We start from the raw sequence: 26,061 nt of genomic DNA on the forward strand, positions 1-26,061 counted from the left end.
GACTTCGCTACCAAGTCATGGAGCAGTATCCTCAATTCCTCATGTGCTTGAATATACATGAGGTACATGTACTAGCAAAGTAAAGTAAAGTTTGCACGTCCGCGTTACCACCGGCTATACGAGAAACACAACCAGCTAGGAAGTAATAATATTTTTAGTTTCGCATGGGCCAGGCCACCACCATGCCTGTGATACCAGGCCAGGGTGGCAGATGCAGCGCCTATAGACCCCTTTCCGGATCGCCGCGAATCTCTATGGTTACCGAGAAATTCAAACTTTGGTGGGCAAGAAGAACCACTCTACTAATTAGTTACTTTGTCTTTTTAGTTGGTTGGATCTATTTTGTCGTCCTTTCCTTTTAGTTTCAGCCATGGTGCAGACCTGTGCCGTCATAGGATGCACAAATAGGTATACGCGTGGCTGTGGAGGTGGTTTCCACCGATTTCCAACAAATCCCAAGCGCAGGGGACTCTGGATTGCTGCAATTCGCCGTAAAGAAGCTGATGGATCGCCCTGGACACCAGACACTGACGAGCGAGTCTGCAAGAAGCATTTTGTTCTTGGCAATCCGAATGCAAAGGAAGCAAAGGATGACGAGTCCCATCCTGACTATGTGCCGTCCTTGAAGCTCGGTTATGACTCCGCGAACCCTGAAACAGCTACGTCAAAAATCGATCGTTCTGTCCGACGTGAGAAGTTTACTGAGCTGAGGAAAAAGAAATTGGCTGATGCTGCAAGGCTGAAGCAGAAAGAAGAGGCAAGGAAGGCAAGCCAACGACATGGTGTTTCTCATGACCACTCGTACTTCGCCAAACTTCAACTGTCCTCTCCTATTTTCAAGGTAAGAAAAAACTTCTGACTGATTCTGTACGTTGAGTAATTCAAAATTTAGTTGTTTGTACGTTATGAATTTCATACGTTGCAATCAGCTTGTGCCCCTGATGCATCGATGTTGTACGATGCTGGAAGGTCCCCTTCTTGGAAAGGCCATGCACACTCCATTGGCCAGGCCAGAAAGACGTTATTCTTCAGATGCATTTTGAAATTTCTCTTTCTAGATGATGGTGTCTGGAAGAATTAAATTATTTTTTCGAGAATCATAAAGTGTAGGTGTATGTCTACTTGTTTGTTGCTCAGAACTCAACCGGGATGTCCAGTCTTCTGAATCTTGAAGTGCCAACTATTGCTCCTATCAAGGTGTCTACAGGTAAGGTGTCTGCTGTCTTGGCCTTCAAGTAGTGTCATATCTGTGATTGGTTTCAACTCTTGTCGCATGTGTACAGTAGTGAGTGAAAATGCTGCGGGTCCCATATTGGTTCAATAATTATTGTACGTTTCTAAGATGTCCTGACCTTGTGTAATATCGGTAGATTGTTTCTGATCCCTGTTCTTTGAATTGCACCTGGACGTCATGGACGAAACGTACCTAATCTTCTCCATTGCATCACTCCCATTTGGAGGGTTAGATGTTATGTGCCGGTACTGTGATCTCACTTGTCCCTGGTCAATTGTGACGTGATTTGTGTTATCTTTCTCTTCCATGTTCTACAGCATGTGGACCTGATGAACCCTACACCTCGGACACTGATCGTTTGGAAGAGGAATGCAAGAAGTTGAGGGCGGAAGTTGAACGGCTAAAGCGGCGTTGCGGGGAACTAGAGACTGGGCTTTCGAAGGCACAGTTTGGTGTGCACTGGATTGACGAGTCTGATGAGAAGTGTCGCTTCCTCACTGGTCTGCCGAACCGCTCCGTGTTCCATGCCGTCTTAGGTCATGTGCAGGAGAAGGCCGCAAAGCTCACTGCCTGGCGCGGTGATTCCACCAGTGACCCCAAGGACAACAAGCCTGGCCCTCGGATGACCAAGGACTTGTCCATTGCCAACCAGTTCTTTGCGACGCTTGTCCGGTTGCGCCATGGTATGTGTGGCGGGTTTGTGGCAGCCCTGATGCAAATGCCTGACTCCACGTTCAGCAGGATGTACTCCACGTGGATTCTGTTTCTGTCCCGTGAGCTGTCTCTCCTCTTCCCGTTCCCGTCCAGACAACTTGTGGACAAGTTCATGCCACCGTGCTTTAAGTCCAAGTTTCCGCAGACGAGGATTATCATTGACTGTTTGGAGATCCAGATGGAGCGCCCAACTTCTCTCCTGAACCAGTCGATCACTTACTCCAGCTACAAGAGCCGGAACACCATGAAGATTCTTGTAGGTGTTTCACCTGCTGGTCTTGTGACTTTTGTGTCGGATGTTTGGGGTGGCCGAGTCAGTGACAAGGTCATCACAGAGCAGAGCGGTCTGTTGCAGCTTCTGGAGAAGGGTGACAGTGTCATGGCTGACAAGGGCTTTGACATCGAGGTGCCTCTTGCTCTCCATGGAGTGAAACTGAACATCCCGCCAAAGCTCGGTGCTGATAGCCAGATGAGCGCCCAGAAGATCGAGAAGACCCGCCGCATTGCAGAGCTGCGTATCCATGTCGAACGGGCTATCGGACGTGCACGTTGCTACCGTGTCCTCAACACTGTGTTCCCTGTGAGCATGTCGAGTCTGTCGTCTCACATCGTGAAAGTGTGCTTCTTCCTCACAAACTTCGACGCCCCGCTAGTAAATTGAAGAGACATGTGAATCACTATATTCAAGTTCTATCTTCTTTTGTTCTCTTTATTATGGTCTATTTTTCAGCACACTATAATAATAATAATAACCACTCTTATTTTACTTCGGTTTCTCCAACAGACGATTCGTCTTATTACTGGAGCCGGAAGGGAGGTGCACAGTTAGAATCATTTTTCTGAACATATCGGAGCTGGATTCGCACGCTATCTTCACATGTAATGTAAATACAAAGTACGGCTACATGGCGCGGCGGAAGCACAGTGCTCCGGTCATGTAAAGGTCTCTGGTTCGAAGTAATATTTTCTGGAAGTGCCATAGCTTGTGAATATGAACGTACCAACTGCTGCTAGGTCACTGGCTGCGTGCGTGTTGTTTGTGGGGTTGTGATGTGATAAAGAGTGCATTGTCTCCACTCCCCACCGCATGGCAGGCGGCAAAGTGGAAATGGTGGCGTATGCCACGATCAAGCAAAGGTCTCTGGTTCAAAATACTATTTTGTGTAATTCCCAAAGCTTGTGAATATGAACATACCAAATGCTGCCAGGTCACTGGCTGGGTGCATGTTATTTGTGGGGTTGGGATGTGATAAAGAGTGCACTGTCACCGCGATTGTCACCGAAGCAAGTTGGTACGGGCTACCAGAAGTAGCATAATATCCAGCCAATATTTATAATGACAGACAGGTACAAGGATGTGTGCGATGTCATCCATAGAATTCCGCACAATAACAGAAAAATTGATCGGAACCGCTATGTACAGAATTAAGTTTCAATGCTGGGAACATGAGAAGGTTCCGAGCATATCCCTCGCAGAAGATGGGGCATTGCTGTACAAAGTTCCAAAAAATCTAGCGAAGCAAAATAGATTGAAATCCCTATGTACAGAATATAAACACAAAAATATTTTTTCTTGTCATTCATGACTTGTACTTTGAAAGGTACAGCTTGTGAGAGCACAGCTCTGGGATAACAAACTGCTCGTAGAAGGATGTTAACTTCATGAGCATGGTTTGCCAATGAGCGTCATCGAACATGATACGCTCTACAAGCACGCCAGCACATGTGAACACCACAAAGTCACACCACTTCACATCCATGACCGCCATCTCACCAATCACCTGGTCATAGTACTTGTGATTCTTGCATAAGTGGGCTGACCCGTCCGCGTGGCATTCCAAGAATGACTTGCCAGGGAATTGCTGGGCGATCCGAGTTGGCGTGAGGTTAACAATAGATGTGCCCTGGATGGAGAAGGGGCATTTTATTTCCAGGCAGCCACGCTCCACCACGCCGCTCTCAAGCTCCTCCACAACGATTCCATCAGAACTCGCACCAATGAAGTGGTAGTCACGATGGAGGCTAAGACCACACTCTCTTACGGTGATGTTCTTTCCATCTTCGAGTGCCACACTGAGGTACATGTCCCTCGCCCTGGGCTCATTCTCCACTCCCCATCGCATGGCAGGTGGCAAAGCGGAAATGGTGGTGTATCCCATGATACCGGCCAGCAGCGAGACTGGCTCCTGGGCTCGAGAGCGAACGATGTCACCAAATCGTGAGCTAGTTAGGCGCCCATGACGTAGGTCGAACCACCACGAGTTGTCTGTCTGGCCTTTGGTGAAGTCTTCCACTTCCTTTTGGGATACACCGTACTTGGACAGTGGTCCGGTATATCGACCAAGGGCATCTTCACTCGTTCCACCTGGAAGCCTGTCAGAATGGAACAGGACCAATGGCGAAAGGTCCTTGGGTTGGCTAACTGGAGTAGCAGCAAGTCCTGATGACTGGTCTTCGACTTCCCAGAAATGGAAGAACCCACAGTTCTTGGCTGATGCCTTTCCCGCTGCTAATGCCTCCTGCAAGGTGAGTGCGTCAGCAGATGTGACTTGGCGGTGTGACGGTGCACGGGGATCAAACTCCGCTCGCAGCTGCTTCCTCTCCACTTCATCATCAGTCATGCCATGGCAAGCTTTCACAAACTCCATATTGGCGAGTGGCTGAGGATCGACATGCTTCTTTGGAGGCTGATTCCAGCGCATAGGTTGTGACGTTTTAGACAACTCCACGGGTAGCTCCACTAGATTCCTTTTTGCAGCGGATTCAATGAAGAAGAGTAGGGCAGCAACATGATTGCACGCCTCTCCCAGCCTAACATAAACAACAACCGCACACGCACACCATGCACGGGAGACAACAAATATATGCCAACGTCAGATAGAGCTGTCAGAACTCATCACATCACAAACTTGTTGAACAAAGAAGTTATTATAACAATCATCTGCAAAATACATGTCACTACAAAGGAACTATCACAGCACAGGTAAGGAGGAAGAGTTATAATAGGATTTATCAGTGCCGCAGGTCAACTGTCACATTTGGACTGAAGAAAACACACCAACTCGTAGTGCGTTTCTGTGAAAACACTTACCCGGCAATACAGCTGCATTGCGCAGCGTAGACTTCACCAGTCTCAGTGTTCAACGACACATACACGGTGAGCGGTGTATCACACGACAAGGAATGGTGGACGTAAGCACGGAGATAGGAGATTGCCACACCGTTCTCCCCAGATGCAGGATATTGCTTGCTCCACACATTCTTCACAAAGCCATCGGCAAAAAATTGGTACGCCTTCAAAGACCTGTTGCCAACAAAATTTCCAAAGACACATTTGGAGAAAAGAGACAATATTAGGGATGTGCAATTCAGGGGTTCCCTAGCTGAATTCCTTCACTGATTAGACATTGATGGCAACTGATTCGAAAATGCTAGCTGACCTCAGTTACAGTAGGTCTTTCAACAAAACTTGACACACAGTGACACTGACTTTGTCTTGAGAGATTACGAATTCAAACTGCCTACTATCACAACGTACCCACACCGCCCATGTTCATTACTCACCTAAATGCCTTCATGCTCTCCATATCAAACGTCTTGTCTCGTCCATAGACCAAGTACGTCAATAAATCCATGAAGTGGAACCGCACCACAGCAGCACGAAACTCCTTGCACCAGTCTTGCACCTCGTTGAAACGAGGCAACGAAGACAAAGTGCCCCGAACGTCTTGAGTTATATACTGCAGTCCAACGGAAGCACCAGAGGACGACGCATCAGCAGCACCAGCCAAACCAATCTTGGACATCGACACCAAGCGCTCCACGATGTCAGCCTTCTTTGTTGCTCCAGTCAACCGAACATCCAGAAATTTGGCAATTTCCTTCAGTTCGGCCACCTTCAGCGTCGCAAGAGAAGTCTGAACCCCAACAAAATCGGCATCGCTGGCTTCGGACCCTTTTGAAAGTTGTTCAGCAAGGACAGCCAGTGGCTGAGGCAAGGGTGGTGGCTGCTCAGCGGCAGCAGAGTCAGGGATGACAGCAGACATTGTTGCTTCCTGGTTGAAAAATTACTTTCACTGCAGTTTGGGCTGAACTTCTTGCCCACCAAACATTTTTGCGCGTCACCCGTTGCCATGCAACGCGCACTGTGTTCTATCCGGAAAGGGGTCTATACTAACGGCGTGAGGTACACTGTACTAGTAGAACAATAGAATACAGTCATTTACAAGTACTCAATGATCTCAATCTCCGGACAGCTATCTGTTTCGACCTTGTCAGCGGAGCTCAGTGACAACAAAGCATGTTTATACCGGCTCAAAACATCAACGTCATTGTGCTCCAATTGGGATAAACACTGCGAGCTTTGGCGGATACTGTTGACGCTTACCACAAAGTAGAATTCCATTCCACGTACAGTGTACCTGTATGTCCGTGCAAGCTGGAGAGATGTATAGCAATCCACCATACATGTACATGTATGAGCGACAAGGCAGAACGTAGGCGGACAATGAGAAGAGAGCATGGGAACATGCACATCTTAGGGACAAAGACCAGGCAAGGTCCACCCTAGGGGCCCTGTATTGGGAATGTCCACTCGGAGACGGGTTTTGTGAATCTGTGAGCACACGTCTCGGAGCGCGCTTGGCAACGCGTGGGTGTGGTAGTCTACGTTGCTCGCGGTTCGAGGAATGCCCAGGAACTGCAAGACCAGAGAAAAACATTACGGTCTACCCAAGTTCTCTCCATCGAATTCCTCATCGTAAATCACTTTCAGTGGCGAACAGAAAAGCTTGACGCAACTAAGTGGCCGATTCGCAAGCAATAGCTGTGGTCGCCATTCCACCCGAGCACGTCCTTGCACTGACTATCACCACTTGACCCGGAGAGGGCACGGAACCAGGCAGCTTCTTTGCACATAGTTGTACAATCATGTACAATGACTGACAGTCTGTACTACAACACACCACGAAATGCATCCGGCACGCACGCACGCACACGCAGCGTCACACAGAGCAGACCACGAACGCTGATTCACATCCACCTCAGCGAGCCATACCGGTATACCGCCGGTAGGCGGTAGTGGCCGAATAGGTGTATGCTCGGAGACAGGAGCCTCAGGGCCTGCGAGAAGGGGTCGTGACAAACCTACTAGCGTCCGAAACAATACACTTGCATACCGGCTCTTCTGTAGATCGTGAATTTTATTTTTACTTTTCATTTTTTTTCACAAAGACCACTTAAATGCCAAACACGAGATGCAGCTAGGGGAAGCACGCACAACCTGAATCGAATAAAGCCATCTCACCCACCAGATCCGGGGTCCTAGAATAAGATTATGATACATTTACATGTATCTACAAACAAACAATCAGAACTGCTAAAGTGTCCTGGTGTTCTAACCGCCCAAGCTTGAATTGGACAGCTTCCGGCGGTCATTTGTAGCCAGTCAGCTGCCATATTCTGTAAGCCCCTGGGGAAAACTTCATCAGGGTCACTCGTACCTCTCCGGAGACACTGAGCTTCATCTTTGAAAGATGAGTGTGTCTTGTTTACAAAGTCTTGCCTGTTTTGCGCGATCATTACACCAAGAAATCGGCTTTCCTTTCAGACCCCGGAAATCTACCGGACAACTCCGACCGCAAACCGGGCATCCACATTCATGTACACGTACACGGTCTGGACAAGGGAGTCCCAAAATCCGTATTTCACGACTCTCTGCTTTCGAGCCGATCCTGCTGGCTCTGCATTGTGGTCTGGCGCATGGCCTGGTCTCCTGGGCTGGCCGTTCGCAACCGTTCTGTGGACTTAGTGTTGACCGTGCTGCGGTGTAGAGGGCGAGTGACTTGGGCGTGAGTCTGCATGGCCCAGGGCATGGGGCTGCACTGCCTGCTGCCGGTGCCAAGAGATCATAATACTACGGCTTGATTAGCACAAACATCAGGATTCTACAATACTGGCCAAGTAAATCCAACCTCATGAGAAATATAGTGCCGGGCGCCACGCAGCACTAGCACTACGCGTACTGGTCTGTGCACTCGGACGAGGTGCTACTTTATCCATGAGGTTGGATTTCTCTGGCCAGAACTTTCAAACCTTCAGGATACATGCTGGGAGGGTGAGGAGAGGAGGGGGGGGGGGGAGGGTCTTTCAGGCTCGCATCTTTCATTCACACATGTATGGGGTAGGGTCCAGGCATTAGAGCAGGCGGGGGAGGGGGCTGAGGGACTCGTTGACCCAATGTTATTAGCATGTACATTGCACATGTGCCTGTACGCGATGGTTCCGTGTACTACTGGCACTATCAGATCGTCTTCCATGTTGCACAACATTCTCATTCAGCGCTGTGCCGCCAGGAGTTCAGAGGCACACGGCTTACTTAGACTAGTCGTTTGGGCGGCCACTGAAATACCGCAATGGTGGTAACCACATCATAAACAGCTGCCACAGCCGAAATCTAGGTGCAAGGTACCAGTATTATGAGGAAGAGGTTGGTGCGTAGGGAGTAGCACACACAGTTCCCCAAGGTATAGGAATACGGGGTAAGATACCCGTTGCGAATGGCTTCACGAAAGGAAACGAAAAGGGAGTTTAGGCTCAACTGTGATTAAAAAAGAAGAAGGTGCAGTGCTGGCAACTGAAATCCGACCCTCTGAGCGGTGCGCTCACATCGGAAAGAATGTGAACCCACCGCTCAGGGGGTCGGATTTCAGTTGCCTGCACTGTACATGTAGTGCCTATAAAGCATAAACCGAAATCGGGTGCTAATGTTTCTAAATTCTAGTGCTAGAGCACCTGGGGGGGGGGAAAAAAAGCATCAGAAAAATGCTATTGATGAGGCTGAAGCTCACAGTAGCAGAGTGCTATGGTCCAGAGATTTCGCATCGCACCATTGGTGGTGGGAAGCAGAGTGGGACAGGATATGCACACATTCTTCAGCGCAATATGCACCAGGAATGCACATTTTAAATCATGAGATGTTCAGGGAAGCCTGAGCAGCTGCTTTTGAAAGAGAAAAAAAAAGAAAACATTTCGAAAAAGGTCCAGCAATGAACAGAATCAGCTGAAGCGACATGTTGCGACGGTTTTCACCTCGCCGCCTGTTCAAATATTTCGAAAAAGGTCCGGCAAAATTTTTCAATCGGCATCCTAAGTGGTACGGTATGATAAGTGGTGTGCACTCTTGCACAGGCAATGTTTGAGAGCACGTGGCAATTTGCTGCACATGTGCGCATCCCTTGTCTACGTAATCAAGGATAGTGGTCCAAGAAAGAAACGGGGTAAGGGTGATTGCTAGGGTTGATATCGAGGTTAGTGGTGGTGGCGGCGGCGGTGGTGGTGGGGGCTCAAGTCATGATATCAATCTCGGAGCAAAAACAAGTCGCCGAGCCTTGACAGCCTGCATATGGAATCGGGGCATCCAAGAATTGGTGAGCAGGATCACTGATATGCCACTGCACCTGAACACCCTGTGTGCTATGATGCGTCCCTGCACAGGGTGCTTTGCAATCGGCATGCATCGGCGGGCTTTCCTCAAGTCAGGCAGCAGCCGGACAGCAGCAGCAGCAGATGCAGCACACTCGGAACGATAATTCCAGTGTACGGCGTGTCGTCGTGCCCTAGGTGCGCCTGCTGCTGGCGCCGCGACGCATGCGTTTCCGATAGCCGCGCACCTGCCGCATGACCGGCTCAGAGAACTGGTAGACCAGGCGTCCCTCGATCTTGACGAAGATGTTGCGCTTGTAATAGTAGCGCATGGCCCTGCTCATCTTGTCGTAGTTCATCTTGGTCTTGTGGCGGTAGATTCCCCATTGCTTGCCCAGGCGTACCGAGTCGTGGATGCGCAGCGAGCCGAGCTGCGGGTTGATCCAGTTGATGCACTGCCGGAACTTGCCCAGCTCCAGGATGTGCAGGATGTACTCCCACAGCTGCATCTGCGTCGGTATCGAGTCTGCCCAGGGCAGCACAACACAAGAACAAATGTCCACACAGACAGACAGACAGACACACACACACACACACACATGTATACACACAATATGATTGTTTCCTTTTAGCGTTGATGAATGGGTCGCACATAGCCAGCTTTGACAAATCAAACTATATCCACACAAATCTGTTGCTGTTTGTGGGATCTTATGCATATTATGGCTTTCTTGTCTCCATCCATAATGGGATTGTTTTATTGCTTTGCCGCTTTTTCTCCTCTCCCCTCTCATTCATGCTACTCAGCACAAGCGAAGCTGTGGATTGAGCATTATTCTGTCACACCTCAATGCGGAAATGCGCATAACAATTGAGCCACTAGATCCGAAGAGTTATGTCGTTTTGCGCAGTATTGAGAAAAATGCATTTTGAAAGTTGAGTTTTCCGCATAAAGCGATGTATAGTTCCATAGCTCTGTGAAAGATAAAGATTTTGGACCCAGGTTTTTTACAGAGTGATCCAGTGGGATACAGCAATGCCAGGGTATAGATAACTCAACATGCTCAAAAATGACATAAGCCCCCTTTCCGGATCAAGATGCTCAATTATCAACGGGACTGAGCCTCTGGGTCAGGCACACCGGGTAAGCCCAGGGGCGTCGGACACGCTACGGTCACTACGATATTAACCGTACCACTATTTGTCACGGGCATGGCAGATCTACCCTGGGAATCAAGAAAAAGTAGGGGTGAAAGTTGGCACTGAGATCCCGAGTTCGAGTACTCTGATTTTCTCCGATTGAATATTTGAGTATTCGAGTATTCTTTATCTCCTAAAAATTGCACACCAAGGCCCTTAAAATCACATGATACAACCCTGATTGAACCGAGTAGCAGTCATTTTTCTCGGGTATATCGGTTCGTGGGTCATTTGGGCTCTCTCTACTCGTGAACAAATGTTCACCACACAGTCTGCACCTCAATATCTGCCGACTGCTGCTCTGAAACTGCAGATTTCTGTGATAAATGCATGCACCATGTATGAACGAGTACTCTGATTTATTCCGAGTACGATTATTTTTGAAAAATCCGAGCGAGTACTCGAGTACTCGGTATAATTGTTTCACCCCTAATAAAAAGGCACTGATTCGTGCTCAGAGGAGCCACCCAACCCCACGAGTAAATTGTACTTCAGGTGGCTGACCGTACCACCCTAGACGGCCTTCCGACGTCCCTGAAGCCACACATGACCCGAAAGTACCGCTCTGATCAACGCATTGTGAGCACCCCTTGAGCACACTGTGCACACAGCCTTGCACGCAGCACCCGCAATCTTCGAGCAACAACTCTCATCGCATCCGTCGTCGGTACTCACGTCTGTGGCTAGGGTCGACCGTGTTGCGCCGCACATTGACAGACTTGGTGGCCGCTGCTGCCCCCGTCGCTCCACCATCATCTTCGTCGTCATCCTCCTCATCATCCTGCTGATCCGCATCATCTTCGTTCTCATCTAGCACAGCGTCATTGTTGCCGATGCTGCTGGCGGCGTCCTCGCACAGACCCTCTTCGGACGCGTTGTCGTTGTCGAAGTGAAAACGAGCGGCAGCGGCGACGTTTTCCGCTGCCATGATGACCTGCGGCTGCTGCCGGCAGTTCTGCATCATGAAGTGGCTGGGTGCGAGGGCGGCTGCCGAGGCGCTAGCGACGGCAGACGACGAGACGGAGTGGAAGAAGAGAGGCGGCGTGAAGTATGGCGTATGCGGCTTGTTGCCGATGACGGAGCCCGGGTGCGGGAAGTTCTGGTGCGGGATCAGGTGAACGTTGGGGTTGAGCGCGGACCGTGGAGGCAGAGACGTTCCGTGTGTCGCCATGGAGAACACGCCCACCGGACGCTCCTCTTCGTCCGCGAGGGTGTGCGTTGCTGGCAAGCTACCGCTGGGAGGCATGAAATGCTGTTGGTTGCTCTGCATGCTGCCTGCGTATGGCATGTGAGAGTGCTGTTGACTGGCATGATAGTCCTGGCATCGGGGCCCGGTGGAGAGTACAGTCTTAAGGAGCGATGGTGCTTGCGGTTCAGTATTGCTATGTGTAGCAGTGCTCGTGTCTGACGGTGGGGTGCCGTTGCACACTTCGCTGTCGTCGTCATTGTAGTCGCTCATATCCGATGTGTCGTCATCGTCCTCCCCGCTGCTGCCCGATGACACGTCGCTGTCCGATTCGCTGCCGGCGTTGACACTCTTGCGAGCCACTTTGTCGTCACCGTTGGCATCATCCTCGTCATCGTCGTCCTCCTCCCCACTACTTGAGCTATCGTCATCATTGTCCCCGCCGTGATACGTACCAACGAGAAGATCAGCGGCTAGTTTGGAGAAGTCTAAAAGCAGCGGAAGAGAGCAATAGAATAGTCGCATAAATCCTCAAGTACATTATTTTGATGCAAGCGGGATGGCAGAATTCCTTCCAAAGTCAACAGTTCGTAACAACTTCTTGCATCGACCTCTACCAATGAGGCACGAAGGAGTGAAATAGTTGTCTGGAGGGTAGGCTATCAAGCCAGGATTACGCACACCAAGGCCTTTCTTGTAACGGTGGGATGGGGACCGGACACTTACCGTATCTCCCCGGATATAAGTCACACCTTTTTACACTAAACTTCAAGAGCAAAGAAGGGGTTGCGACCTACAAGTGAGTATGACTTCTTACTTATGTGAATGAATTGATACAATTTGGCTCAGACCTGAAAATGGGCTGCGGCTTATAATCAAGTGCGACTTGCGACTTATTATCGGGGAAATACAGTACCTAGGTTTCCCGGCTGTCCCGAGGCTTCGACAATCTCCTTCAGGATCGCGTCATCGTTGTCCGTCATCATCGGCAAGAACTTCTCGTGCAGCTCCCGCGCTATCTCGTTGTCATGCCGATCCTCGAGACTGGAGTCTGGCGAATCTGTGGATGGCAACCAACATACAATACACCTGTGAGTGACCAGGGTAAACAAATGTGTGCCTAGTCCATTTTTAGACTCGCGTGGAGAGCCAAGGACTAACTTATAAGAAAAGAGAGAACCAAAGAGCTACAAGTTACGCTGTAATATCCACTAACACCACCAGTTACTTTACAATCAGCTCATGCGATAACATTGCACGACACAGACCAACTTTACAAAGCTGATTGTGAAGTAACTGGTGGTGTAAGTGGATACTATAGTGTAACTTGTAGCTCTTTGGTCCTCTTTTCTTCTTATTCATTAGTTCATTTTTCATTCTTATTTTTAAAGGTTTTCGCTGGATTTAGGTAGCTTACGGTATCAAAAGGCCAGTACTTCCGAACTAGCCGATGGTAACGCGGATGTGCGAACTTTCCTTTCCTTTTTTTAACTTCACTTCCGTACTCTCAAAAAAACCCTCGTCAGGGAAAAACAAGGAACAGTCCATATTGTCAACATGAACAAAGGACAAGGAGCAGCAACAACGACCTGTAGAGTTTATACCGCCAATGTACCACATGCAGCACGGAGCGTGCATGCATGCATACTGCTAGATACATGCACATGCACGTACATGACGCACAGCTGCATATGAAGTATGGTCATGATGAAACCGGAAATATTCCGCAGCGTGTCTCTACACACTGAGTACTGTAAAACGCCTAATTTTAGCGTCGGTGAGATCTTAGCAATTTTAGCGAAAGGAGAAAGGAGTTGAATAGTTTGCAGGCAACCTGCTTTAATACACTCAAGAGAGCACTGCATTTCACACAACAATCCATTAGAAGTATCGTTTCAACGTTTCGGTCTTCATGACCATCATCAGAAATCAGGCAGGTTGCCTGAAAACTATTCAACTGCAATGAAGCTGTGTGAAGCGTCGTTCAAAATTTTGGAGAAAGGAGTGTTTTCGCTAAAGTTCTATGACTTGCCTGGTAGGGAGAAGTCACTGTTCCAAAGCCAGGCGCTTTGCTCACACGCTTCATCCGTCAGGGTCCTCAAAGCGCCGATGCCTTCCGAGAGCAGTGACGGATATCGCGTCCACTCGTCGTACAAGGATGCCTCAGAGTCGGTGCGTGACGGAGCGGCGGCTGCAGTGGCGTTCAGCTTTGCCGCTCGCTGTGCATTCTCGGCGCTGCTCATCGGACTGGCGACAACCACCGCGCTGGTGCTCTTCGCAGTGTTGGCGTCGAGTGCAGCGTCAGACAGCATCGGAGTTTCCTCTCCGTGGTGAGCGCTAGTGTCACTCTTGTTGGTGGTGTCCTTGCCCGTGCTTGTTCGGTCTTCTGCGCGTGTGCCGTCTTCACGGCTCTGTCTCTTCTCGCGACACTCCTGGCTGACTAGGCGGGACACCGATTTGGCGTGCCGCTCTAGCCAATAGTCTGCAAGCAAATAGACACGAGGACAGAGCGAATAGGAAAGACGGATCAGTATGAGGGGGTTCGCGGCAGCTGAACCACCTCCAAGTCAATGAAAATTGTGCACGGCTCAATCAGGTCGCCTTTCTGAGTGACCGACAGTGTGTTCCGAAAAACACCCGAGTCCAAGTCATCTAGCCTCACCATGTAATCGGGATAGGCATACAAGGGCGCCTATTGGGGCCGCCAATTTTAGATTGCTTCACACTGCTTTTTTCTTACTGGTGCTCATCGGGCCGGTCTACAAAATTTAATAACATTGGTGCCAACATTAGCTGGCACGGCACCATTGAATGAAATCCACGGTCAGCAGCCACTTAACATGTTCCTTTCCTGCTTTCCGTGCTCAAGAATGCTAGAAAGTTACAACGAGCACCTCGCTGAGCAAGAGCTCGATCACTAGTCTAGTAGAGAAATGGAGAGAAAGTTGGAGTTGACCTCGGCTCAAATACACGCATGCATTCGAGAAACTTTCAGCAGGCGTACACCTCACCGCCGATTGAAGATCAGTGATGCCAGTTCCAGTTGATGCGCAAGTTCGTTAACAGTGAAGCACGTGCAACTCTGCAACATCGACAGCCCGCACAAGGAACTGGTGGTAATTGAACGCTTGCCGAACATGCCAAACTTGACGGTTGGCGCCATCCGTCAAGGAAAATTGAAAAGTTTCAATAGCAACAGCCAGCCAGGCTGTCAACGCATGACCAACCAAATCAATCATAGAACTAATCACTGTTCAGACCCGGCGAGTTGCTACAGCCTGCCTGCTGGCCGTATGTCTCCTTCAGGGCCCGCGGCAAGCAAGTGCCTTACTGATGCTCTCATACCTCGGTTATCCGGATCCCGAAGTTACGGGCATTTCGGTCTACTGGGCACCCTTCGGGCGACTTTTGCGGACATATTTCTTCTCTTTTGTCGCTTTTTGTTGAAATAGCGACATCGCATGCCATACCTACGGCCTTTCCCCATGAAAATGTACATGATCCGGAGTGACGGATATTTCAAAGTTACCCCCCCCCCCCCTGTCCCGGACCGCCCGGATAAACGACGTATGAGTATACATGTACAGTGCAAGCCTAGCTAGAGCAAAGTGAAGTGATGTTTTCAAAACTTCGGCCAGTATGATTACTACTCCATACATGCCTCTTGCACGCATTTGCACTCATCATTGCTATAATTATTACTCGAATAGACCTGGTATATAAGATCTAACGCGTCAGCGAGAATACATTGCATTTGACACATGAGCACAATGCTTGGCGCCGTTCTGGCGAGATGCGGTTCGACGTAAGGTAGCTCGATCAAGAGGTTTTGTACCGGAGACGAGGCATTACATCACAGCACGTGTCAGTTCGTATCCCCAAGATGGCCGCCACACAGGTGCCCTGTGACAACTTGCCTGGAGCAGAAAGGCCACGAGGCTGGTCCACTTAGATTTGGGGAAAACACAGACAGCAAATTCTGACACATCCTGAAGAACACCTTGAACAACCTCAGCCTGAAAATGCACTTGAAGTAAGGCTGATGGAGGAGGGAGGCATAGCAACAGCTAGCAAACGCGATTAGAGATCCATTTGACAGCAACGTTGACTGACTTTGAGCATGCGCGGCGGCCATCTCATAAGCTCCTATCGCCTGCACTCTGGCCATTCAATTGAGGTCCTTACCAACCATTGCTCTGGCCATAGGACTGGATTGTATAGAGCCACACACGGATACCTCTATGTAGCAAGTGCAATGCTGGGCTGCAGCTAAAGCAACATAGCACGGACCATGCGCCCCCTTGAAGTCCTGAGCACTCTGATTCAAAATCGACAGTGCCACTGTACAATGCACAATGTACGAGTCCACCGCCCAGCACCAGTAGGCAAAATGTAGTGTCTGCTCCCAGGCACAACAGACTACAGAACTGTTGGGTGCCAAAAAAACGAACAGGGTAAGATTTCACCAAGCACGGCATACCAACGTACACACGGTGATTCAACCATGTACAGACTGCAGTACATGAAAATATACAGGCCATCGCCTCCGGGAGATCCTCAAAACTAAAATAAATAAGAATGGCCTAGGCTAGCTCAGCTGCGAATGGACTTGTCAGCAACGAAGCTCGATGCAGTGGCCGTAACTCCAAGGGCGCACGTGGAGAAGTTTCTCCGAGAGGCGAAACGCGTTGTGCTTGCGGTCACTCTCAATGGACCGTTCACACCAAGGCGCTTTGTTGCCAGCATCAAGGTACATCCGCTGTGGGTTGGACGAGAGCACAGCGCATGCGCACGGCACAATCTGCGCCGGCAGCATGGCAATCACCCCCCCCCTCCCCAGTTCTCCGGCAGGCGACAATACTGTAGGCTACTACCGTGCTTTTTCAATTTTTTTTGAGGAGAATATTTTATTCATATGGTGGTAAACAAGCACCTGGCAATATGGCGGTGAATACATGCCGGATAGTAATTATACAACAGGAAGAAAAAGGAGATAAAGTGGCTGTGAATACAGTCTAATGCTGAGGCAGACGCGCCTCAGACTGTACTGTTTCACTGCCACTACAATTGAGTACGGATGCCGATAGACAGCTACATTACCAAGGTCTCACTTCAGGTGCGCATTGACGGATATTACAATGCTGTCGGGCGGCCCAAGAACGGAGGAGCGCCGAAGAACGAACAGGCCAGGACCTCAACCAGCACAGCATACCATTCAGATTCTACACCTGCGACTCAACTGTGCAGCATCGACTTGTACATGACAAATAAGAACGGCGTAACTTAGGCTACGACTCCAAACCCCAGTTATCGGCACACGAAAGTACTGTAGTACAAATAATACACAAACTAGCTAAGATTAAACTCGGATGCAGAGCCAAGGATTAAAATTCAAAAAGAGGACCAAAAGTTTACAAGTTGTCCATTTTGTCCAACTCTAACGGTTATAACTATATAATTATGTTAAGCAGAATACTGTTGCACATTTTTGACTCAACAGTATTCTGCTTATAACCGTTAGTGTTGGACAAAACGGATAACTAAGTCTTGTAAACTTTTGGTCCTCTTTTTGAAACTAGCTAAGGTACACCTTTTTCAAGTTCAAGCTGGCGGCATCCCTGAAGGAGAATCTTCCAAGCAGAACAGGCTTATGCCTATGGAGAGCCTTGTACAACTCAGATCATAATAATTATTATGGCCAGACAGGGTTGGGGACCCCATAGGATTTTTTGAGCGAGGTGTAATCCAGGCTTCTCTTCTTTTGTCCGTCACCTTTGCCTCTTTGACTGCAGGGAGGAATCCAAACAACCCCCTTGGAGAAATGCTCCCCTTTGTTGCACGAAAAGCCGCCCAGGAGAGAGTTCAACATATGAATTTCGTTCAGAGCTGACCAACGAAAAGATCACGGTTTTATCAAAGGAGATTTTAATCACGCTTACTAACAGGGTTCTGCGTTACAAGTGCTTGTACACAGTAGATGAGTACACACATGAAGAACTGTTATAGTTACAACTCGTTGCATCTTTCTTTACACGTCTATGTACATCCATTATCTAATGCCCAGGGACTGGATGCAGTCTCCCCAAACCGGTTTTCATAGCTTGCTTAGAGAACAAAATTTTCCGACTCACGAACAAGAGTATAGGATAATCATATGAGTCTCCGTCGCGCGTAACCGCGGACCGTCGGCCGTCCGTCAACGTACTCCAAGCTTTCACTACTGGAGAAAGCTAACCTCTGGATTCCTATTTTCCTTTCGAGCTACGGCATCGACTCTGGCGTGTTCCCTACCAGACTCTCTTGCGATTTTCCCGTCGGCACGTTGTCTTTCTCTCAAGCGGGCGCGAACAAAAGTTGGGTTTGCGAGCCGAAAATGATAAGTAGAGTCGTGTCCAGGCAGTTACCCCAGTCCGCCTCCGGGATGAATGAATGTGTTGTGGCGATGTCTCCGGCTAGGCAATCGGCGAAATGACGTCCTGATTGCCTTTGCTCGGCACAAACTATTATTGTTTTCCAATCTCTGTGACCAAACACTTACCCCACACAATGGTATCGCATCCAACTCAGACCGCCACGTGGCTCTGGCTTCGAGAGATCGTCACGGGTAGCCTTCGCTTCGGAGCTACAGGAGAACATGAACTGCGCTGCTAAACGATTGCAGTAGCGACCTTGTAAGCCTATTGCAGAACAAGAATTGCTTCGAAAGTGTTCGTTGTATTCTTTGGAAGAGATTTCTGCCGCTGTTGAGAATAGGAGCATTTAGGGCACCTATGTTTTCGAGTGAAAGGGAGCCTAGCAGGTGGGGGTACAGCATGAGACAGAACCATAGCATTCATTCGAGTCCGGCTGAGGACAGTTTTCCGCCTGGGCATTCGCCGCAACCTGACACAAACGGTGGCCAGGCTCGACGGGGCATGTCATTTTCAGTCTGGACCGGCGTGCGCCTGCCAGATACTAGTAGTACGTTCAGCGCGGCGACTGAACCGCTGGTGAGTCCTTTGGAACCCTGGCGGTCGTCCGTATTAGATTTGTCAGTAACTCACGCGCACACACATAAACACTCACACATGACTGACTCCGTGCGAATCCCGCTGTAGTGTAGTGCAGGAGGCGAAGGCAGAACTACAGAAACTACTTCTCCTCGCCTCACGTGATTTCCCAGGAAAAACTGATGCATAACAAATGGCTGAAGTGAAGAGGTGTTGCGCCTGGTACCGCCAGCAGCTGACTGTCTGTGGAATGCAACGCAAAAGACTTGGAACAATACAACTGATGGATCAGCCAGTGCTGCAGACCTACCTTGAACGTGAATAAGGTTTATCTCGGCTGTGGTTAGTGTCGACGGGTCCGGGTTGTAGGAACGTGCAGGACGGTGATGATCTCGGTCGAAGTGTTTATACCACACAGTCTCTCCACACAGTCTCTCCTTCTCTTTGCATAATAGCCAGTTGGGCGGACTATTAATACATACACGACGTACATGATTGTACGACACGCACATGTATTAGAAGTAATCCTAATGGTGGTGATGAATGGCGACCGTGTCAGTAATAATTGCATCATGCCGCGGTATTATCAAACCTGGGTTAGTTTCGCCCAGTAGAGACTGAAGTGCAGCGCAACCCGCCTTGACATGACAACTGAGAAGGCATGCATCTAGAGCCCTCTGCGACGCGCCAGTTCTGGTCTGGTGTTGACTGTTGGACTCGACGATCGGGTTGAGATCATTCAATTGGGATAATGCCGCTTCACCCACTGGCACATAGATCCTGGAGGCACCATTGTCCCGCACTGTCCGAACTCAGAACCATGACGATACTATTAATTTTATTTTAGTGAAGCCATATCTTGACCGTAAAAGAGGGCCGTTATGATACATTATTAGTGACGCCATTGTCGCATGATGGTAGTCGATCCCGAGTTGAACGCTGAAGATCGAGCTTTCGTCCGATTCTACAATGTCATATAAACCCAGTCAACATTCACTGTTCATTTAGTTCACCGATGCCATACTGTACAGCTCCAGGTCGTGATATGCAAAGTAGAGATGATACTTCTTCCGTAGGTATGTGCATTGTGATAAAAAAATAAATAAATAAAATAAAAAAATGCAGATCAGTGAGTCGTCCAATTCCATTATAATAATAATATTGACTGGTTTTGAGGGAAAGAGACAAACGGGAAAAGTCTGAAGAAAAAATTGACTGTCACCACCAGGACTCGAACCAGGGACCCTCGCTTAATGTTATTAATTATTATTATGGTGCCCGTACAATGTTGGACGCAGATGGAGAGCCAAGGATGAATTGATAGCCGAAATAAAGGACCAAGGAGGGAGCTGATTGGCAGAGACATGTAATTGCACAGCGTCAGTACCGTCGGTCACAGTGTCGTGGACTGTTATCGCACGAGCTGATTGTCAAGTAACTGGTGGTGTTAGTGGACATCATAGCCGCAACTACTACCGGTAGTTCATTGGTAGGGTTCAGCGGATTCTGCCGGCAGAAAAATTGGCAGAATTCGGTACTTTTTCTGGTAAGTTTCATGCATGTTTGGTATGTGGATAAAAAAAGGAGCAGAATTCGAGGAATTGCCCGCCATAAGGTTTGTATGGTTCTGCCAATTTTACTGCTTTTCGAGCAGAATCTGCCACCTTTTCGAGCAGAATCCGCCGGTGCCTATTCACTGATGCAGAGCTTACAGTGCAGGGATCGGATTCGAATTCTCTAAACTACTAGTAAGTACGTTACTTGATCGCAGAATCCTCCACTAGCAGGCCCTGGCAAGTGCACAGTCATGTAGGTCGTATACCAGGTATACGGTATGGTATGGTATGGTATGGTATGGTATTGCATATTGATCTATTTGAATTCGGTATCTCAACAGTACAATGTACAACTTGGGAAGATCCGAATGACATACATACATAAACATGAAAGTGGAGTAGGTGCTACAGCTGATCATTTTTATCGTATACAGCTGCGTTCTACAGCTGCGTTCCTTTCCTGACTTCAACACCGTGCAGTCAAAAATACTTATTTATTCCCGTAGCTATGCAGAAGACGTTACTTCAGTAACGTCTGGCTTCAGTAACGTCTGGCGCTAGCCAGGGTCCACACAGCTTTAATTTGGTGTTTGTTTGTGTGTTTGTTTGTGTCACGCCTGGCGCTATCCGTATCTGACGGCAAAAAAGCATAGGATGTTATAAATTTTTGAATTCTCCTATTTTTTTTTCAGGCATATCCTGGGATTCGAACCCGCACTATCGCCCTACATGCATTCCCCCATACACTTCGCATTCATACCCATTCTTCCAAGTTGCTTCACGTTATTATCTTGCGTTTGAAAGCCCTATTTGAATATTGCGGGCGGCTGCATGTGGCCAGCTGTGTTTGATGGTACGGTACGGGAGACGGTGTCGTATTACCCTCGATCGTACCTGTCCTGTACCTATCCCCTACCGTACCGTGCCATCAAAGACGGCTGGCCACATACAGCATATTCAAATAGGGCTTTCAAATGCAAGATCACAATGTGAAACAACTTGGAAGAATTAGTATGTATGCGAAGTGTACCGGGGGATGCATGCAGGGCGCGCGATAGTGCGGGTTCGAATCCCAGGTCATGTCTTAAAAAAAAAGGATTTTTTTAAAGAATTTATAACATCCCTATGCTTTTTTTTGTCTAGGTCATCAAGGCAAAAAAGCATAGCGTAGGGCCCTGAGCTTCCAAGCTCTCTCGTTACATATAGGACAAAACTTGTAAAAGCGATGGCTGAGTTTTGTGATGTTCACAACTTAATAGTGAGTATTGACAGGGACAAAAAACGTCTAAAACCCAAGGCATCCGGCTTGTTCCTGCATTGTCGTATTTCTTGCAAACTTTCTCTTTAAAGTGGAGAGAACATTTCCGGGAAGGAGTACTTCACGTTTCGGGGCTTCTTCTCTTTCGGGGCTTCTTCTCTAAACGGAGTGTTTATACAAGTGTTCGTTCGTTAACTGAAATATACGCACGCCAACCAACCAACCGACCATGCACTACCCCAGACAACGCTTGAATGTATGCCAAGGGTTGAGCCATATGACTCCTGGCAGTTGAAAATCTCGTCCGTTTTGCCCGTATCATTTTTGTGGCGTAGAGTCCGTCCGTTGCTAATGTTGCGACGATGATTGTCTTCATTTTATCGATTGCGGAAATCATACAAAAGCCTCACTTTGATCACATCTTCCTCATCCTGAGGTTAATTAAACATCTTCACTTGGATATCAAGGCCCTGGCGGGGCAGCCTGCTGTGATGCTAGGCTGTCGCCTGATGTTTGCTTTGGCCTTGCCTTAAAGTCGTATCGCCATATTCGGCCATTCAGCCAGATTTCTACTCGTGTCACAGGCCTCTTGGACTAGAGAGGTCTTTCATTGGTTTTCTCGGGAAAAATGTCGTTTTCAATGGGCAGATCAGAGTCCCCAGAAGTCCCAATGTCCAGTCACTTGTGCGCCCCCTTTAGCAAGACAGTGGCTGCGGTAGGGCGGCTCTGAACAGGTGCTGGCACGACCAGTTACCATGTACACAGCGTCCATACCCCACAGTAGCCAAGGTACGTTATGCTTAGTCACGGCAGGAGTGCATTGAAACTAATTACTTGGTCATGGTCAGATCCTCACACCAATAAATATCATCAGTGGCTAAGTCTCGTCTTGCTAAGTGCATGGTAATCAGCCACCACTCAAGTCAAGAGGCGAGAGCCTGGAATACAGTCATAAGCATTAATCATCGTAACATTTGAAGCGACCCTGAGTGAGACTGCAGGAGCAGAGCGGAATAGGAACTGCTGTACATTGCTAGTATACATGTACGTGTACATGGCTGTATATATAATACTGGGTAAGACCAGTAACACATCATGAGCAGCACCTACCCTCTTTCCCCTTACATACATGTACATGTACGTGATTGTACACTGCTGGCAAATGAAATCCGACCCCCTGAGCGGTGGGTTCACATTCTTTGCGATGTGAGACCACCGCTCAGGGGGTCGGATTTCAGTTGCCAGTATATACATGAACATGTTCATGTATATACTGGCATGCCCAACAGTACGGCGATCACTGACTGTCCTGCCTGAGGATGGCACTTGTGATAATAAATAACCCTACCCTGTCAGAACATGGGTACTACAGTAATGGCCAAAGACATCCGATGAAAGTTTAAGAAAGGAGAGGACCTTTTTAAAAGTTTACAAGTTATCCGTTTTGTCCAACACTAACTATAAGCAGGATACAGCAGGAGTCAAACTTGTAAACTCATGGTCCTCTCTTTTTAATTTTAATTCTTGGCTCTCCGTCCGAGTTAAATCCAATCGGTTAGGTGAAAGCAGCGCCAGGGCTCATGCTGCTCCTGCGGCCCTCAGATGGGGTTTTGGACCATGCATAACAAAATTGAAACGGAACGTGACAGGGAACATTCGCCTAGCAGGTTGGATTCTTTTGGCCAAAAGGGTTGACTCAAATGGTGTGTTCCAGTAGCATGTTTCGAGCCAGTTTGGGCCCATGCATGACGTTTCTTCATATCCATCACATGACCGCATCAATGTAGGATAGCCATGTTCGTTTTTACTCCATTATACAGTATCTTTGCATCTATGGGTCACGTGATGTGGGCCATGTTACTTCCACTGTCCACATGCCATGATCACTTTCCACACAACTTTAGTCATATGACGAAGATGTGAAATCAGGGGGAACCTCTTTCTTGAAACCACGGTCTATAGAGGCCCGACAAGCAATGCAATTGGGAATCGTTTCTCTGCATCGCAAGCCGTCGCAGCTCCATGGGCAGAAGTGATGCATCGCGCTTTAGACACCTGTCTACGACGATGTCTTTCGCACAAGTCGATGAGAATCACTAACCTTCATAAATACAATGTCATGTACATGCAGATGTAGATGTCCATGACTGGCTATCAAATGAATCCGGAGGGGGGGGGGGGGATGCCATGTGAACTCTAATCGTGCGAGTATGGTATTTACAATAATATTTTCACGCTCCCTCGCAAAGTCACCTGCCTCAGTGCAGAGCTTGCTGTGTTTATCAGTTGTAGTTAGACCGCTCTGACTTTGTTGGTTTGGGTCAGTTTAAAGAATGCTTTGTTATTCGCTAGACTTGATTGCGATTGGCTCGGCCAATCACCCTGCGCTCCGCTGATTAGGCCTAACAAGGTCCAAACACCCAGCTGTCATGAGATTGTGTATCTTCTAACAGGGTGCCCAATATGCGTATATTTATTACATGTGCAGCCAAGCACAGGTACACGATTGTCTACTCAGATTTTCAAATCTGTCGGCAGAAAATAGGGGGTGCAGGGGGGGGGGGGTGTGTGGAGGGTGTCTGCACCCCCGGGCCCCCCTTGCTCCATGTACATGTATGTGTGTGTCCGTCAGGAGCAGCTTTAGCGTAGTCGGGGGTCAGTGTGCAGTCCCTACTATCAAAGTTAATGCCCCCCCCCCCCCCCCCCCATGTCCAGCATCTGATGATTCTGTGGAATTGAGTAAAAAAATCTTCCCTTCTCCGGGGAAAACCCCCACTGAGAACGAAGGGAGTGGTAATGCAGACAATTACACAGTTTTGGACATACGTGTGTATGCCATGTACCTCAAATACAACCTGCGACGAAAAGTGGTCAAATTAAGACCAAATACCTGGCCAGTTCTTACTCGAGTTTACATGTCAGAGCATTATCTGCAGTGCAGAGCTCCAGGCCCACAGCACTCCTTCACTCTGTGTATCATGCCTCATGGGTGAGTAATAACTAACTTCGACTGTTGTGCCCTGTGTGTGTGTGTGTGTGCGTGTGTGTGTGTGTGTGTGTGTGTGTGTGTGCGTGTTTGTGCATGTGTGCCAATGTGCGTGCGTGCGTGTGTACGCCATGAGAAGAGTCCGCAGCAAAGCCGGTCATTGGCCTACATCACAGTCCGCTAGACTTTGTTTACGTTACTTACATGTACATGTACATTGAGTTGTAGTTCAAAACTCTCAATGCAAGAATCGTGTAACTCACTGCTAGATGAGTACGTTGGTATTTTATGACTCTATGAGTAACTATTACTTACCAGTATTGCGGACAGCAACCACGGACGAGCGCTGTGAGCTGTTAGCGTTGCTGCTGGCAAGAATTGAACGCTCTCCTGCTCTGCCAGGCGCACTTTTGCCGCTTCCAACAACACCTCCGCACGCAGTTGCTGGCATTGGTCGCTGCAGAGCCACAGTTGCCATCACTCGATCAGCTTCGCCCCTGCCTCCGCTCACGCACTCTTCGCGCTAGACAGCCTTCACAGAGCTCTTGCACCACTCCTGTCCTGGTTTGCCGTGCAGTTGGTACTCTTGTCTGAGCTGGTGGTGTGCGAAGACGTAGTGAAAAAGCAAAAACAACTCGCACGTCTGCCGGGAGATGCCTCGCTAGGGTGAAGAGAGCTGGAGGAGACAATATCGGGCGCACCCTGCAAGCACTACAGCTTCAGTCAACCAATATCCGTAATGCTAGCAACAGCTTGAAACCACACATCCAACGTTTAGGGTTTTCATTCAGCCAAATAGATGCAGCGTGCAGAGACAGTGGGTACCAGACTCCAGAGGACGCAGCGATACACAGCCCCGCTAGATTTACCAGGACGGAAGAAATCGCTTGGCCGGGCACAGCAAACACAACAAACAAGAAACAAGACAACCGCGTCACGTTCAGTTCAGTGTTTATAGTCTGCTCGTTGTCCGTCGCAGAGGATGCAATCTGACTCCCTAGCCATTACTAGTATTCTGTTCGCACTTTGCCGAGGACAAAGGTATTTTTGATTTGAGCATTGTGTGTGGTGTTCATTTTACAACAGGCTGCACGAAGTCGACGTGAATCACATGAGACGCTTTCCCGATAGCTCCCATCACTCAGCGCGGCAGTTACATGTAGTCTAGTTGAGCATCACTGATACTGATAGGAATCACTGTCACGGTGGCACCTCGACCTCGCTCGTCACTGCCACTGGTCATAACGCTGTGACCAGGTGACCCCATGTGATGTAGCGCTAGTGTGGCGACGTGTGTGTACGTCTGCCACTCTCAACAACAACAGCCTTGCGACGATTCCGCACATAAAATATTCCGCACATCTGTACTGTAAAAGCAGCCGAGCTGCGAAACCTGCCAGTTTCGAGGTCGCACTACAGGGATATTGGAGGGGATTTCCCCAAGACTGTCACTCGCTTCAGAATACAGGGAGTGCTGGGCAATACCCGCATGAGTCAATGGCCGCTACGTCAAAGC

At 48.7% G+C, this 26,061-nt stretch overlaps 3 protein-coding genes across 5 annotated transcripts; 1 reads left to right on the forward strand and 2 right to left on the reverse strand.

Annotated features, from left to right (window-relative positions):
- Window positions 1–232: 232 nt before the first annotated feature.
- Window positions 233–2,609, forward strand: LOC135828492 (uncharacterized). The gene is made up of 3 exons (XM_065340937.1): window positions 233–841; window positions 1,138–1,207; window positions 1,552–2,609. Exons 1-3 carry the CDS (start codon window positions 371–373, stop codon window positions 2,607–2,609), a joined length of 1,599 nt encoding a protein of 532 aa, XP_065197009.1. The 5' UTR covers window positions 233–370.
- A 503-nt stretch (window positions 2,610–3,112) lies between these two features.
- On the reverse strand, window positions 3,113–6,111 carry LOC135828491 (uncharacterized). Its single transcript, XM_065340936.1, has 3 exons — window positions 5,513–6,111; window positions 5,040–5,252; window positions 3,113–4,759 (listed from the first exon to the last, which is right to left on the reverse strand). The coding sequence occupies exons 1-3, from the start codon at window positions 5,992–5,994 to the stop codon at window positions 3,529–3,531; spliced, it is 1,926 nt and encodes a 641-aa protein (XP_065197008.1). The 5' UTR covers window positions 5,995–6,111; the 3' UTR covers window positions 3,113–3,528.
- Window positions 6,112–8,401: 2,290 nt separating this feature from the next.
- Window positions 8,402–25,662, reverse strand: LOC135828476 (uncharacterized). 3 transcript variants are annotated; one of them, XM_065340920.1, is made up of 5 exons: window positions 24,861–25,662; window positions 13,789–14,238; window positions 12,673–12,816; window positions 11,246–12,244; window positions 8,402–9,896 (listed from the first exon to the last, which is right to left on the reverse strand). In XM_065340920.1, the coding sequence occupies exons 1-5, from the start codon at window positions 25,021–25,023 to the stop codon at window positions 9,565–9,567; spliced, it is 2,088 nt and encodes a 695-aa protein (XP_065196992.1). In that variant the 5' UTR covers window positions 25,024–25,662; the 3' UTR covers window positions 8,402–9,564. The 3 variants fall into 3 exon arrangements, with proteins under 3 accessions (XP_065196992.1, XP_065196993.1, XP_065196994.1); XM_065340921.1 differs by lacking the exon at window positions 24,861–25,662 and adding an exon at window positions 18,295–18,718; XM_065340922.1 differs by lacking the exon at window positions 24,861–25,662 and adding an exon at window positions 14,419–14,535.
- Window positions 25,663–26,061: the final 399 nt, after the last annotated feature.

The sequence above is a fragment of the Sycon ciliatum genome, chromosome 12 (genome assembly GCF_964019385.1).
Source record: "Sycon ciliatum chromosome 12, ocSycCili1.1, whole genome shotgun sequence".
Lineage (NCBI taxonomy): Eukaryota > Metazoa > Porifera > Calcarea > Leucosolenida > Sycettidae > Sycon > Sycon ciliatum.